This window comes from Nothoprocta perdicaria, unplaced genomic scaffold, assembly GCF_003342845.1.
Source record: "Nothoprocta perdicaria isolate Ctin4 unplaced genomic scaffold, notPer1 scaffold_32, whole genome shotgun sequence".
NCBI classification, from domain to species: domain Eukaryota; kingdom Metazoa; phylum Chordata; class Aves; order Tinamiformes; family Tinamidae; genus Nothoprocta; species Nothoprocta perdicaria.
The window spans coordinates 2,281,299-2,296,710 of NW_020455555.1; the positions used below are offsets into that span (position 1 = coordinate 2,281,299).

The 15,412-nt window shown below is 42.6% G+C and overlaps 1 protein-coding gene across 2 annotated transcripts in view; it reads left to right on the top strand.

The window, feature by feature from the left end:
* Positions 1-274: 274 nt before the first annotated feature.
* GRID1 (glutamate ionotropic receptor delta type subunit 1) overlaps positions 275-15,412 on the top strand; it is a 411,120-nt gene continuing 395,982 nt past the window's right edge. For both annotated transcript variants that reach the window (XM_026043010.1, XM_026043009.1), the window contains exons 1-2: positions 275-431; positions 1,909-2,064. In XM_026043010.1, the coding sequence (XP_025898795.1) occupies positions 353-431; positions 1,909-2,064 (235 nt within the window). In that variant the 5' untranslated portion in view covers positions 275-352. The remainder of the gene's footprint in view (positions 432-1,908; positions 2,065-15,412) is intronic.

The following is a 15,412-nucleotide window of genomic DNA, read 5'->3' on the forward strand; positions in this document are numbered from 1 at the left end:
GCGCCAACGGGGGGCTCCGCCGCCCGCCCGCCCGGCAGCCACCAACGCGATTCCTAGCGCCGCCGCTTTTCTTTTTATCTTTTTTTTTTTTTTTTCCCCCCCTCCCTTCTCTCTTCCTCAGCCCTTTTGCTCAGTCTTGGAAAAATTGTGTGATACTGCGGGGATTTGGGATATATATTTTTTCGGGGGGAGGGGGGGTATTTCTGGCTACTTTCCCCCCGCCGTCTTGCTCCACCTCCCCCTGCTTTTTTTTTTTTTTTTTTTTTTTTTTCTTCCCCGTCCTCGTCTCTCTTCTTTTCCCCATCTGCCTCGCCACCAAACCCGCGCTGATGTGCTGTGCGAGAGGCTGGAAATGGAAGTGTTGATGCTCTGGCTTTTCCCCTGGATATTTCAGTGCATTTCGGTGCGGGCGGACTCCATCATCCACATTGGTAAGAGAGGGAGCGGAGTAGCGGGGGGAGAAGAGGGAGGCGGTAGATAAATAAATGAGAGGATGTCTCGGTTATCCGCGGTAATGTCACAGCAGCGAGCGCGCCTCTCTGCGCGGGGGGGGGCAGGGAAAGGCAGCCCCATTCCCCTGTCTGCAAAGTTAGGGGCGGGGGGGGGGGGGGAGCTCGCCGAGGCGCGCGCTGCTCTCTCCTGTGGAGACCTGTTTGTGTGGAAGAGCTCCCCGTTTCCTACCTCCTCCCTGAGAGAAAAAAAAGAGAAAAAAATACAATCAGGAGAGAGGCATAATGTGAACGTGCTCGCAGGGAAAACTTTCAGGGAGATAATCCCCCGGTTTCCTTTCCCGCATAGCAGGTGTCAGCCGAGCCGGAATGCGGGGGAGAAGTTGGCTGGGGAAGGGTTGGAGAGGCGAGATTTGCAGCGGCTCCGTGTGTGTGTGTGTGTGTGTGCTTGCATGTGTGTGCGTGAGTGTGTGTGCATGTATGCGTGTGTGTACGCGTGCACAACTGTTGTTGTTTAAATGAGACCTCTTGCAAAGCCCTGGGCAGCAGGCAGGCTGGGTGAGCAGTGGGGAGAAGAGGCTGAGGAGCAGGAGGCAGAGCAAAGGCTGCTAAGAACTTTTATGGCTTGTTGGGGCAAAAGCGAGCGCTGGCCTTGCACCAGCAGGGCAGGCACGAGCGAGGCTCTGCAGTCACCTTTGAGCCGCTGGTGGAAGGTATCAGCAGGAAGGAAAATGAGGCTTTTCAGCGGTGGGGGAGAAGCACTTGCGGAGGATGATACAGGAGGAGATGGGAGCACGGTGGGTGATGAAAAGCAGTAATTCCAGCAGTTTGGGGGTGATGATGAGAGGAGCAGCGAACAGGAGAGGGAGCAGTGCTGGCAGGGATGGGCGAAAGGGCCTGCGTCACCCTGCTCCAGGGCCGGGGGACACGGGGACCAGCCCTGTCCCGAGCTTTCCAGTCGTGGGGATGTGAGGACGGCAGCTGAAGGAGAGTTGCCTTGGGCCAGAGCCGGGGCAGGCAGCAGTGCGGGGCCCTAAGGGAGATGGGGCAGTGCTGGCCGCAGCGCTGCCCTGGGGCGCCCCCGCTGCCGATGGACGGGGCTGTGGGCTGCTCCCCGCACAAACTTCAGCTCCTTGCCCCTGTGGAGGGCGCGGGCCGGGGACAGCGCGGAGGGGCTGTGAGCGGTGCGAATCCACGGCGCTAGTGTGGCCCGTGGGAAGGTGTGCGACGCTCCGCGGCGCGGGGGTACGGCTGGGCTGTGCTCGTGTGCCCCGCACCCGTTACGTAACGCGCAGCGCCAGCTGTTTGCATGTCCGCTGCACAGGCGGCAGGGCGAAGCGGGTGCTTCCAGGCTGCTGCAGGGCAGCGAAGTGGGGAGTCGCTGGCTGGACCAGACTGGTGCCGCAGGTGCGCGGGGCCCAGCGGGAGCGTCACCCTGTGCCGCCTTCCTCTCCTCTAGGTGCCATTTTCGAAGGCAATGCTGCCAAGGACGACGAGGTGTTCAAACAGGCCGTGTCGGATCTGAACCTCAATGACGACATCCTCCAGAGCGAGAAGATCACCTACTCCATCAAGCTCATAGAAGCCAACAACCCTTTCCATGCGGTGCAGGAAGGTGAGCAGCGCGGCCCGGCGCTCGGCTGGGAACTTTGTGTCTGTCGGCGGTGGGCGCTGTCCTACAAGGAAAGGGCAGGGACGCGGTGGTGGCGCCGGGAGGGGCAGCTGAGCCGGGCCTGGCAGTCCCTGCTGCGCTGCCGCTCGCGGGGCCAGGTGAGCTGCGCGGAGCCTGCGCGGGGCGCTGAGCGCCCCAGTCGCGGCAGGAGGTGGCCGCCTGTTTTGCAGGGGGACACGTTCAAACTGATCAGCATGCCTGTATAAAGAAGACTCCAAACAGATAGCATTTGTGATTAAATGAAGCCTGAGTTAATTTTGGTCCAGTATATTTCAGAAGCCACACGTTTCAGTAGTAATTATTTTAGAAACAGCTATTTATATACCCTCACAAGAATACTGTAAAAAATGATTCATCATCAGCCTTACCCTTGGTTTTACAGAGCACAGAGCGAGTCTTTCCCTTTGTGAAAATCTGCATTAATCCATATGCATTTGTAAGTTGCAAACATGCAAATTACAGTTACAAAATTGCACCAAGTGTTAATTTTCATTAGCTCTAAACAATTTATTTTGCTATCATTTTGTCTCAGCATAGGGTGCTAGTTAGTACCATGTGCGTTCCAGAGAAACAACCAAAATATCTTTTCAAGGGCTTAATCCCATTAATAATGGGATTCCATTAATAATGGGTTTTATCGTACTGCTCTGCAAGCTTAGCAAGGGGCAGCATGAAAAAAATATCTTTATGAAAATGGGAAGAAGGAAGCTTCACAACAAGACTCCCTCCCCACAGACACTGGAGCAAAATAAAAATCTCTAAATAACCGCAGGCTTGGTATATTGGCAAAGACTGACTCTGGGCAATTGGATATTCTTGCATTTGCAGAAGCTCAGTGTCCTCTATTGAAGCTTATTCATATTCATGGAAGTGACAGTAGTTGGCTGGCTGAACAAATGCTATCCACAGTGTCTCTTCTCAGAAGTAAAACTTTATAAAACTATTTTGAATGCACTGGAGTTTGAGCTGGCAGTCCTGTGCACAGAATCCTTTTGCTCAGTTTTGTAGAGGGGAGAAAGGCATGGCCAGATGGAAGATTCTTCGTGATCTAGCGGGATTTTGTTTTGTTCGCTAATGTGGAAGGTTAATATTCCATTTAATAAAGACTACTCTCAAAATAAAAATTCTAGCACTTGAAAATCATGGTGAAACCTTGGGAAGCATTCTTGTATTTTTTTAATCTGTGCGTTACAGAACACTTGCGCTACTTAAATATATGTAAGTGAGGATGTTGCCTGATACACCTTCCAAGATGTCATTTTAGTGCTTATTACTGCTACATTTGGAATTGTTGTTGGAGGATCTGTTAGCATGCTGGAGAATTAAGTGATTGATGAATGTTCACAATTCCAAAGAGAAGTTGTCCCCTGTCATTGCTTCATTAAGGTATAGCAAGTGGGAAGACTGCAAAATGATCATATCTGTGAGTCAAAACCTTGCCCTGGTAGGAGAGCTAAGAGTGTCAGCCTTTACTCAATTTCCTGCTTGCTTTGTTGGTTCAGGTCAGGCCTTTTTTATTTAAGATTTAATTTCCCTTTTTTCAAACTGTTACACAACATGCTGACAGGATGATACATGGGGCACACAAGTAGATGGCTGTTCTTACCGTGCTGAGTCTTTCTGCCCAGTGTTACTTGGTGTCATTCTGACTATTCACAATCTCATTGAATTCTATTGCACAGATGCCCTGCTCAATTCAGGAGAATGCAGTGTATAGTAGTCAAAATGACCTGGAGCAAATCTGCTGCCCAAACTGCTCACAGAATGTTGCTGCAGCTACATAAAATGCCCTGACATCCACATTATTCCTCTGCAGTGTTTCTTTAAACAGTGCCATGGAAATCAATGTTGCAAGCATTAGTTTTGTAGCAATGGAAACTTTTTATAGTTAAAAAACATAATTTTGAATAAAAATAGACCATTGTGATGCTACTGCCAGAATAGCTCAAGTAATTGGAGAAAACGAAAATACTGTTTTTATGTGAACCATCTTTTGCAGTTTTATGAATTGACATTGTGAATTGTCCCTTAAATTCTTTGAAATGAATCCTCCAAGCATAGACCTTTGTTTCAGTGGTGCTTTGCTGAAGCATTACGGGAAGTTGTTCTTGTGTGTAGCGAGGTGTTTTACACAGCAACAAGACGTTAATTACTGATGGTGGTAGTTTTCAGTATGTGTTTGGCCTGATATTTATGGTGTGGTTGTGTAGCTGCTGCAAAAGTAGGAAGCAGTAGAAAAAATAGCAACTTGTAGTGTTTGTTTTGTTTTTCTTCAACAGGATCAATGCAGAACTGAGAGCAAATACCTAGCCTAATTTTCAATATGGGAAGATGCACAGAAGTGTTTTTTACATGCTGGAAAAGCTTTAGAGACTTTGCTTTAGAGAGATTCATTGTGGTGATAGGTTCTGGTGACCATAATAGGTAAAGAAAATTCAAAGGTTCTTTTCCAAAGTTTTGGTGGATACTCGTGTTAATGGTTTTGCAGCCTGTCAAAGAGTAGTATTTAACAAGTAAAGCTATGAGTGTTTTGTCTTTTATTTTACTGTATGTTGCAGAAACAAGATTCTGTTGTGCTGATAACTAAAGAAGCTGTCTGGGCCCTGTTAGCCTGAAGCTTTACAGCTAGGTGCAGCTGTAAAGGAAGGAGACAATTCCAACAGCAAAGGATGTGACAATGAAGAATAAACACATCATGGTATATGCATTAAATGGGGCTTTGTAGTCTATTCTGTGATCATGAACATTTGTGCTTTGTAGAATACCACTTTTGTGCGGGTGAAGGAAAAATCTGGTAGAATCTAGGGAAAAAAAATCTAGAAAAATCACCAGAAGGAAAAATCATTTTTTTCACTGACTATAATGAGAGAAAATATATATACGAAGGGATTGTTCTTCCTTTTATAAGTTTTAAGGAAATCAGCTGAGGTCATGAACATGATGTTAAATTATATCTTTTCTTCCAAAGTAGCTACATGTTCAATTTCTGTGAAGTGACTGAGATGTGAAATAAAGCGTGCTTGTCTATGTGGAGTGTAGGTTTAACCTGGTAATGTGGTAGTCCTTTTTGTGATGAGAATTCAAAGAAGATAAAAGATAGGAGAAATGCTTTAAAGTTTTCAGTTTGAATTGGGATTTTTGAGCTTGCCATTGAGGTTAAGAAGTAACTTTGTGTATGACATGCATGGAAAACACTTGGCTTGAAAATACAACTGTACTTTTTTTTCTTAAGGCAAATCTTATGTGTTAATTTCTAACGTCTTGATTTTGGAGAGAGAGTAGTCAATGTAAGTCAAATACCTATAACCAGAAGTGGAATGTAGAGAAGCTAAAGCTGAGGCTTCATTTTCATAATAGTCTTCATAGAAGGGGGTCAGTAGAGGCAGTTATTTGGAAGCTGCGAAACTTGAAACCTTGTTTCTCAGTGCATGATACTCACACAGCTGTGCAACTTTGCTGGAGCTGAAACTTGCTGCTCTCTCTGCATAGCACTTTCAGATGAATTGTTTCTAATTCGAGCAGCCTTGTTTGCTTGTTGACCTTAAAAGTCATTCAGGTCTGGAAACCAGAGTCAGTTTGGGAAATCAGAATGTGATTCCAGAGCAAGAAAATGAAGAAAGTGTATTTTTTCTTTCTTTCTTTTTTTTTTTTTATCAATCCCATGTGTGCTGCTGTCATATCAGTGAAACTGAGAGCCGCTCATCTTTCCCATGTCTGTGTTGTATACTGCTGAGTGAATTGTTTCCTTATCCCTCATGTGTAGGACTTGTGGCAGTTAGATACTTGGGATAACTCTGAGCCGTGTCTCCTCAGCACATTCACTTCTTGGTACTCCCAGTGTTGTTCCCAAGCAGTTTCATTTTTTGAGGAGGTAAAAACAACCAGTGTGTTGCTATTCACAAAACTGGAGAACAGCCTCTTTTGTTGTTCCCAAATATATTTGCCTGGTTAAAATTCCCAGTGCATGTTCACGTATGTAAGGCAGCTGCTTGTACGTTGTCCAGTGGCATTGGTGTCTGGGTATGGAGCTCTTCTACAGCTTGGGGCTCTATGTCAAGGTAGTACCAATGTCCCTGGCTAGAAGCCCACAGGTGGGTCAAAAGCTGTACTTTGAGCCAGTTACCGACTTCAGACTGTAGGACTGTTTCCACTGTCAGGAGGATTTAATCTAGAATGACTGTTAAATGTGGAGGAGGAAGATCCAGCAACAGCCATGGGAAGATGCCCTCAAACATGACGATAACGCTCCCGTTGCCCTTGTGTAAGCTTGGATCCAGCACCTTAGATGCTTGTGTCAAGGATACAGTGTCTTTTGGGGAACTTCTGGACAGCTGAACGCTGAGCTCTCCAGGAAGAACATACTCTTACATACGTTATTTCTAGTTTTAGTCTGGGCTTTGAACACTTTCTAGAAACCAGCCAGAAAGAGTGTATGTGGGGATCCCTCCCATGGTCAGAGAGGCCTTGCTGTGTAACTGCACATTTCTCCTACTAGTCTGCTGCAGTTAAAAGCTGTTGCTCAGCAGGGTCAATGTGCTTAACAGTTTTACCTCCTTGTGCCCTCTGAGACCAAACCAAGACTTGCTCAGGATTGCCGCAGTGAAGACATCTGCGACACTGTCGTTTCGTTGTGCTTGTGTTGCTACGCTCTCTAGTTGCATGGCCCGGTATATTATAAACCAGATTGCCTCACAGAGCTAAAAAAAATTGGCAAATTAAAATAACTGTCTCTATTCCAATTCTTGTGTATTTGTTATGGTAAAAGTAGGGACCTGCAGATATCTTCAGCAAGAAAGAAGTAAGTCAGTATTCCATAAAGAAGCCCCTTTGTTGCTGAGGATGAGCACAAGTTACTGTGGGCAAACATCCAAATTCATGTTTGTTTTGTTGTTTTGTTTCTGCTTGTAATTTGTTATTTTGTGGCCACAATTATTCAGGCTTTGTTTACAGTTGACTTACAGGTGCAAAGTATTTGAATTTTGGGAGGGAGTACCTTAGAAACATGTCTTTGCTATCATTGATTTTGTTTCCAGGATTTGCTGGTTGAATTCATTTTATTCTCTCTCTTGCCATATTCTGTGGTTTTGGAGAGGGTCCCATCATCTCGGCTCAGGCTAAGCCGCTTGGGGAGCGAGGCCCGCACTGTGCTGCACACAGGGGCACAATAGGCAACTGGGAGAAGGCAGAGGTGCTGCGGGCTCCAGCTGGTACCGCTCTCCAAAGCAGAAAGGGGGCTGTTCTGGAAGCAGGGAACGTGTGCCTGGGGCGATGAGCGTGGGGATGCATGGGGCCGTACGGAACAGAGTCCTGCCCTGCTTTGGTTGTGATTGGCACTGGGGGCTGCATGCTCAGCCATCATCAGAGGGTGTCGCACACGCTATTACTATAGGTGTGGGAAATGTCTATGTGCTTCTGGGCTTTGCAGTCAAAAGTTTGGAAGATTTTGTTCTCTAGTTCCATCTGCAAAACCGTCTAAGCTCGTCTTCTCTCTTTCCTGCTGTGCAGGCTCCTGAGCGATGCCTTTACTTGCACGCTGGCTATGGGCTGTCTGTCTGTGTGGAGAGTCGCATGCACCAGTGCAGTTGCAGCTCAGGCTGCAGTTCTGCAAGACCTCATGGTTCCTCTTGCTGATCCTGGTTATTTATCAAGGAGCTGTAGCTGTGTTTCTCATTCTAGTTCACGGTACAAAATGAGCAACATTAGCTTGCATGCTAAAAGTTATCCCAAAAGTTCAGAAATAGGCAGTGCTTATAAAAATATTAATAAAGATGATTTGGGGTTAAACATTGTCTTTTTCTTTTTTTTCTCTGAGTATTTTTCCCCCTGTCCTGAGTACTTGCTTGTCTGTGGCAGCTGTAAATGCGAAGTGAGTGCACAAGACTATCTCAGTTTGATCTTGTCACAGATCGATCAATGGATAAAGAAAAAGACCTTAACTGTGAAACGTAATCTGCATGTGTGTGTATATACATGCATGCACATGTACCCATGCAAATAATCTAATTTCCAGACTTACTGTAATGTGTCCATCAGGGGATAGGCCTTAAACCTTTCTGCATTCAGAGACTTACGGTTAGAGGTGATTAGAGGACTGACTATCCAAGTATTGTGTTTTAAATTACATGTTACTACTTGCAGAATGAGATGAATTTAGTATTTTCATGTTATTTACCGTGAAAGCATAGTTGTACAACTACAATAACACCTGAGCAAAAGGCTATAGCACAATAAGACTGTGGCTAGAAAAATTACTTGAGATAAGATTTAACTTTATGCCATTTCAGAAGAACCATAGTCAAGTTCTTCTTCATTTTCTAGGCAAAGATCAACATGTTTTTATACTTTTATTTTTAATAAGTTTCCTCTGAGGGGAATTCCTGCTGCGTCTTTATATATCTCTGTTATCTGGTGCTTAGCGATTTTTTTTTTCTGATTTACCCCTCAGAAACATTTATAATGATTGGAATCATACTGCTGTGTAAGTCTGGTAATTATTATTATTTTTAGCAGAGATTCCGCCCCCCCCCTGGAAGTGCCTTGCTAGAATGGAAACAACCAACACAGCTGTTGCCTTTGTGGCAAGAAATTTTTTGTGTAATTTAGATATTTGAGTTCACTATCTTGCTTGGCTTGAAAAATGGCTTACATGTTCAGCATGCTCAGCTCTGCCTTTTGACTTTTTTTTTCTTTTGCATTTAGAAAAGTATGTCTTAGAGTAGTATCTCTGTAAGTATTCTTGTCTATTAGAAAATGGAAATGAGATCATTAAATTGCATGCAATATTTTGAGAACCCCATTTTATATCTTACTTAGATGGGAAATCACTTCAGAGGCATAGTAATGATATATCAATACGCCAGGATTTCTTTCATTTACATAAACTTAAAGCAATAAATATTCAAAATGAGAAATACATCGAATGGATTTCTTTTATGTAATTCCTAATGACTTGCTTTTATTTTGGAGACCTCATTGCTGTGCTTGAAATTATGTTTGGGCTTGTGGTTTTAGAATGATTTTGGTAGCCTGAAAGGTGTGAGTCTCGCTGTCCTAGCACTGCTGTGGACAAATTCCTTTCCTCCAACCTCATTGTGGCATCTTGATGCTTGTCTATTTTTTATTCCCCTTGGCCTATTATATTAGATATGGAGATACACAGATACGCAGTAAAAATTAATATTGGAAAGGGCGAACACTTGAATGTGAAAGGAACCAAGAGGCATTAATTTCAAGTGGCATTTGGCTGCGTTAAAACACACAGCAGGGTTTATACTGCTTGACCTTACTGAGAACCATTTCCTTAGCAACCTTTCACAGGGGGAGATAAAGGACTGTAAGAAAACATTTCCCCCCCTATATTTAATAGAATATTATCCAAGAAATGACTTGCTCTCTTAAAATATGCAACAAGCTCAAACCAAAAGACTCCCTATGGCTCCCAACTCTCACTGTTTCCTGTTTCTTAGTCAAGCCATTCAATCTGCTGTTTTCTTATCTTACTTATCCTAGCCTGAGATTTTAACTAGGAACATCACTGACAGAATGCTTTTTATACCCTCAAAATCTCTGACAATCTGGCTTGTTCTGGTTTAGAAATTGACTAGAGGGATTTTCCTTATAAGCAAATGTTTGTCAAGTTAGCGGGAATTGCGTTTTGGGAGCGGGGGGATGACCATGTGCAGTCATTGCCCAGTGCGCAGGAGGTGCTGCTACCTGCTGCTGGCTAAAGCTTTCACTGGCAGAAAATGGATAGTGATCGAGAGCAGTGTTTCTCTTGCCTCTTGTTTGCTTAAACTTTCTGCTCCTGAATAAAGGGAAAACTTAGGGTTTATGGGAGAAACAACTTCTCAGTGCCTTTTTTTTTTGTGGTTTTATATGTTAATCTTCAACTTATTTTTGCATTTAATTAATGTCTTTGAAACTCTAAGGCAAACTTTATGAGAAATTGATTAGAAACCTTTTTTTGGTGATACAAAATAATTTCACATGTAGTAATTTCACATTTCAGCACAGTTTAGCTTTTTTAACCAAACTGTAGGGTTCTGGTGACTTGTGAGGAAGGAGGGTCTTGCAGCAGGCACAGACTTTTAGACGAGCAGTATCCTTGGTGAGCCACAGCAGTTCATTTACTAGTAGAATACGTGTCCATGTGTGAGCAGGCAGGGCCTGCGTGGCCTCTGGAGGCTGTGTGGCCTCTGGGGGCAGCTGTGCATGAGCTGGGCAGCTCTTGCTGAGCTTGGTTGGAGCCCTGGTGGGGTCAGCCGTCCCTCGCTCCTCTGCCAGTGGCAATCACACAGTCGCAAACGGGTTTCTAAAGATGTAATGCCTTGACATGTGGTGGGGTGGGTTACATTTCTTCCGAATGTGCTGTATCCTCTTTGCTGCTACAGCACTGAAAAAAACCCAAAGGGAATAAAGGGTACCATCAGCTAAAGCTCAGTCACCGAGAGGATGGAATGACCATCCTTCATCGGGGGCTCCTTCGTCAAAGCCTAATTTCTCAAATACCAAATACTGTGGTATTGAGGCCTCTGCTTCCTGATCTGTGAGAGTCCTTGTGTCAGGGTTGGCATGTTTGGCAGGCATGACTGTCACAGTACATACCAGAAATCTTTAATAACTGTACTTCAGTGCTTGTAAACTAGTGAGTGATTATTTCATCTTCTGTTTATACCACTCATCAAAGTGCTCTGTGCTGACAAGGCCTGGAAGATTCTCCAAAGTTTTGCTGCCGTTAATGCAGCTCGCTGCAGTGGAGCTTTTAGCTGGTACGATGTCTTTGAGCACTTCTTATGTTGCAGTCTGTGTCGGCACTAACTCACTGGATCACAGGATTCCGTATTCCTCCTCACTCACCTTATTTGAAAAGACTGCAGTAGGTTCCTTGAAGTTCTTGCTGCTCTGTATTGCGCTTGAAATTTTGAAGATGCTTATGTTTCTGCTTTAGTAGCCCTATGTTGCTGTTTCAACAGATTTTATGAAAACTCGGACTATTTTCTAGAAAGTAAAAATGAGGAGCCATTTCTTTTAGGGTTTTGAAGAACCTAGTTGTGTTCTTTTTTTCTTCCTCCTTTTTCTTTTTTTCCAGAAATAGGAATAAATCATCTCAGGAAATCACTGTGTAGCAATAGTTTACTCCTCTTTGTAGTTAATTAAGAACATTAAATACTTCTGTAGCCCTATTCAGTTTGTAAAAGTCAAACATGCAGGTACCACAACCTGTCTCCTTTCTGTTCAGGCAGATCTCAAGCACCTTGCATGGTAACCCTGCTAACTTTTCCTTGCCTTCATTCTAAGACTTGGTACAACTGAGGTTCTAGATCACAAGTGAATTGCAACAGCTTGATTTTCAGTAGGCTCAAACAGAGTTGTATTTTTAGAAGTAGTCTGGGAATTTGCATATAGAAAATATTTCCTAAACTTGCATGTGTTCAGATCAGACCATGACCAAAATAATGTAGACAGGGTGACAAAGAGCTAGGTCCAATCTCAAGAACAGATAGAGATTGCAAAATTTATTGCCTTCATCTTGCTGAACATAATAGAGCTTGGCATACACGTGTGAGTCCGATTTGAGGTGCGACTGAGCCGGGGCGGGGGGGGAATATATATATGTGTGTGTGTGTGTGTGTGTGTGTGTACACACATATATACACACACACACATGCTCAGTTGTGTAGTCACCCACTACTTCCTTACCTGTGCTGAGTTTTTTTATATATATATATATAAAATACATATATAATATGTATTATAATTACATAATTAAAAATTTACCTATAAATATAATATATAAATAAATACATATATGTATAATTATATAATTATAATGTATGATTATAATATATAATATGTAATATATAATATGCAATATGCAATATATAATATATCATATATCATATATCATATATCATATATATTCTGTACACTTACAATGTTTATTTTTAATATTAGATTTATATTTAATTGCAAATTTTATTTAATATTACATTTAATATTAATATTTACTATATATTCTAAATTATAGATTTATATATAATTTTATTATATGTAATTATATATAATTATAATATGTTATATATATTTATAAGTATATATATATATGTAAAACTGAGCACAGTTAAGGAAGTAGTGGGCGTGTTCTGTTAGCGGAGGTGCAGATGGTTGTGTCACTGGCAATGACAATGTGGCTGGCCAGGGAAGCAGAAGCAGCCCTGGATCACTGGGGCAATTGTTTCCAGCTCAGCCACATGTCTCTGGTTTGCAGGGGCCTTGGCTGGTCTGGAAGACTTGAAGTGATGAATTTCTAAGAGAAGGAACTGCAATTCTGTTGTATAGGCTATTCCATATAGACACAGAAGTAAAAACATCATTGGAGTGACTGATTTTCTGGAAATTATTCAGCTGCGGAACAAAAAACAAAGAAAGATGTTTGACTGTCGTCATTAATCCCAAAAGCTGCTGCTCTAACAGTTGTTATGGAACCCAAAGTAAGGATTAAATCTTTCTGTAAAAGTTATGGAAAACTTAGCTTTAAGAATTCATTGGCAGTTTTATTATTGATTGGCTAGTAATTCCAAAAAAAAAAAAAAGAAAAAGACTTGAAAGGGTCTGAGCTGTGGAGTTCACCATTCCCAGAAGATTTGGTTGGTTTTGAGAGTTCTTCCAAGGAGAGGAAGAATTTCACCCTCCCCCTCCACCAAGTAGTCTATCATGTAGGAAAGGAGAAGGATCTGGTCTAGGCAAAGTTTTTGGTTTGATATGTATCTTTTTGCTTGGTACAATAGTGATGTGTCAGTTCACTCTGTAAGATACAAAAAGAGTTCTTATCAGCAGGGATTTGGGTGAATGCTGGAAAGGAAGGTGATACTTTCACTCACTCGATGCTGTATAGTCCTTGTCATTTTAGCAATGTCATTGTGTTCTGTGTCAAAGAGGCAGCTAGATACATATACATGCATTGGTTGTTCAGGATGGTCATAAGTTTGACATGTCAAGGAGAGCTTAAAAATCTCAATCTTCATTCAAAATAGAAAAAAGAAAGGCAGTGACTTTCCAGAAAGTCTGTTTTTATCTTGAACAGAAATATTTTAGCTATTCTAGACCCTGTTACTGTCTATCGCTATATGGATACTGATATGATTGCTCTGTAATAATGTAATCTTTCTGCTTTACCTACTTGTGAAGGAGCATTGTAAGAATTAATTAACAAATCCCGATAAGAATATTCAGCACACTCTTAAAGTATTTTATTCAGAGATATCTTGCTCTCAGTGCAAGAACTTGAGAAGCTTTTCTGTTCTCCATTTGCATTAGAATAAAATGTCAGGAAACAGTGTTTGCACCATTTGACCTCAGATATGTTTTCAGATATTGACTTGGCTGTGTGTATGTGGGTGAGAGACAAGGACAGAGTTGCTTGAGTTGCTGCTTTTATTGCCTCTTGTTTGTATCAGAAGTTTTCTGCTTTTAGCTGTCTCTTCCTTACTGATAACAGTTCCTAGATGTGGAAAATAAATCAATTGTATGATATTGATAAATACGGTAGAATGATATTGATAGTATGCATGAAAAGTGTGATAGTATGGTATTGGTGTGATAGTATGATTCTGACCAAAATGTTGATAGATGTGAATGTTGCTAAATGTGACCTACCACATGAAATGGGAAACTGGCAAGGCTCTGTGATGAAGTAGTAACCACTAGCCTGTGTAGCATCGACTATTTTGAGGATAGTTCTTTATACGTGTGGAGTCTTACGCAGGGCAGTCAGTAGTACCTAAATTGTGAATGAAGTAGGACAGGGCTTGAGGACCACTCAAGGCTACTCAAGTAGGAAGGGTGAGGACCACTCTTAAATAATTTTTTTTTTCTGTTCGCCATCCTTGATCTTACTATTTTTCACCTACTTTTCTTCAGTTCTCTGTGGTCAACTAGGATGTTCAGAAGATCTTTCAGTACTGGTAAACTTACTGTCAGCGTAGGCGGCTCTGACATAGAGGGGATTTATATGATAATGATCTGGATTCCTTCTTTGGAAGAGTTCAAGAGGGGCAATTTGCTGCCGTTTGATGAAAAGACTCTGCCCAAGTCCACCAGGCTGTACCGTTCTTTTCTGGTGCCTACCCCAGTCCTTGCTGTTGCCCATGTGTTTTGCTTTGTCTTCATAGAGTTATGTCAAGACATCATTGTCCCCTGGTACTTGCCTGTGACTTTCTAAAAGAAAATAAATGAAGACTGCACCATTTCAGTTTACCTTTCAGAGTGATCTTCATTTGCTCTACATGTGTGGTAGCTGCCCATACGCTTTTCCAGCATCCTTGGTGCTTGAGTTCATCTGCTGTATCTCATTACGTTTTATAACTTTACTTCCCTGGGAAATATACATATCTTTATCACGTTACGATTTTATTTTCATTTAGAAACATCATCTCTTTTCCTTTTCTTCCTTTCCTGAATGTGTGAATAACAGCCTTTTCTTTTACTTTTTTCCCTGAACACTTACTTTTGTATCCTGAAGATCACTAGATAACTACATCCTGGACTGGGAACCCTTTTTGGAGATATTGAGGTCTCTCTGGCCACTCTTGCCTCCCTCCCATGTCATCTCACCTTCCTTGGCATGAATTGTTTCTTAGGTTTGTCCATTTTCTTCCTTTGCCAAAATGCAAAGAATCCTAGTATCATAAAGTTGTGGTGTTTCTCGTTCAGGAAAAAACATGATTTCACTGGGGTAGAAACCTTTGTGTTTGTACCTTGTCCTATTTTGCCCTTGTCCTTCTGTGACTGCACATTCACAAATGTAGTTTTGTGAAGAGTCAGATCCCAGTCCACTCAAACTGGCCCAGACCATGCAGGTCACCAAAGCTGTCACCAAAGCACGTGTATCCTTTGTACAGTAGTTGTGCTTTCCCATCTTAGATACTGCAGAATGTGTAGTTTCTCCCTGTCCAGGCTGCATTTCCTGTTCACAGTGGAAGAACTGATCTGTCTTATTAGTAGGATTTTCCCCCCTCAGTGCAGCATGACTGCGTCTCTTTAAAGGATGCACTTCAACTGAACACTGAATTATGTTGTTGGACCAACAAACACTGAGGTCTTATGGTCTCGGGCTTGGCACTTGCCTCCCACCAGCACCATTGCTTCCCCTTTGATTTCTACTCTTCATCATTAAACAGCGTATGTTATCTGCTGACACAGCAGAGGGATGGGCCCTTCAGAAATTCATGTGATGATAACACCTTCTGCATGCTCCTCAGCATGAGGTGGCAGGAACCTCCATATGAAGATA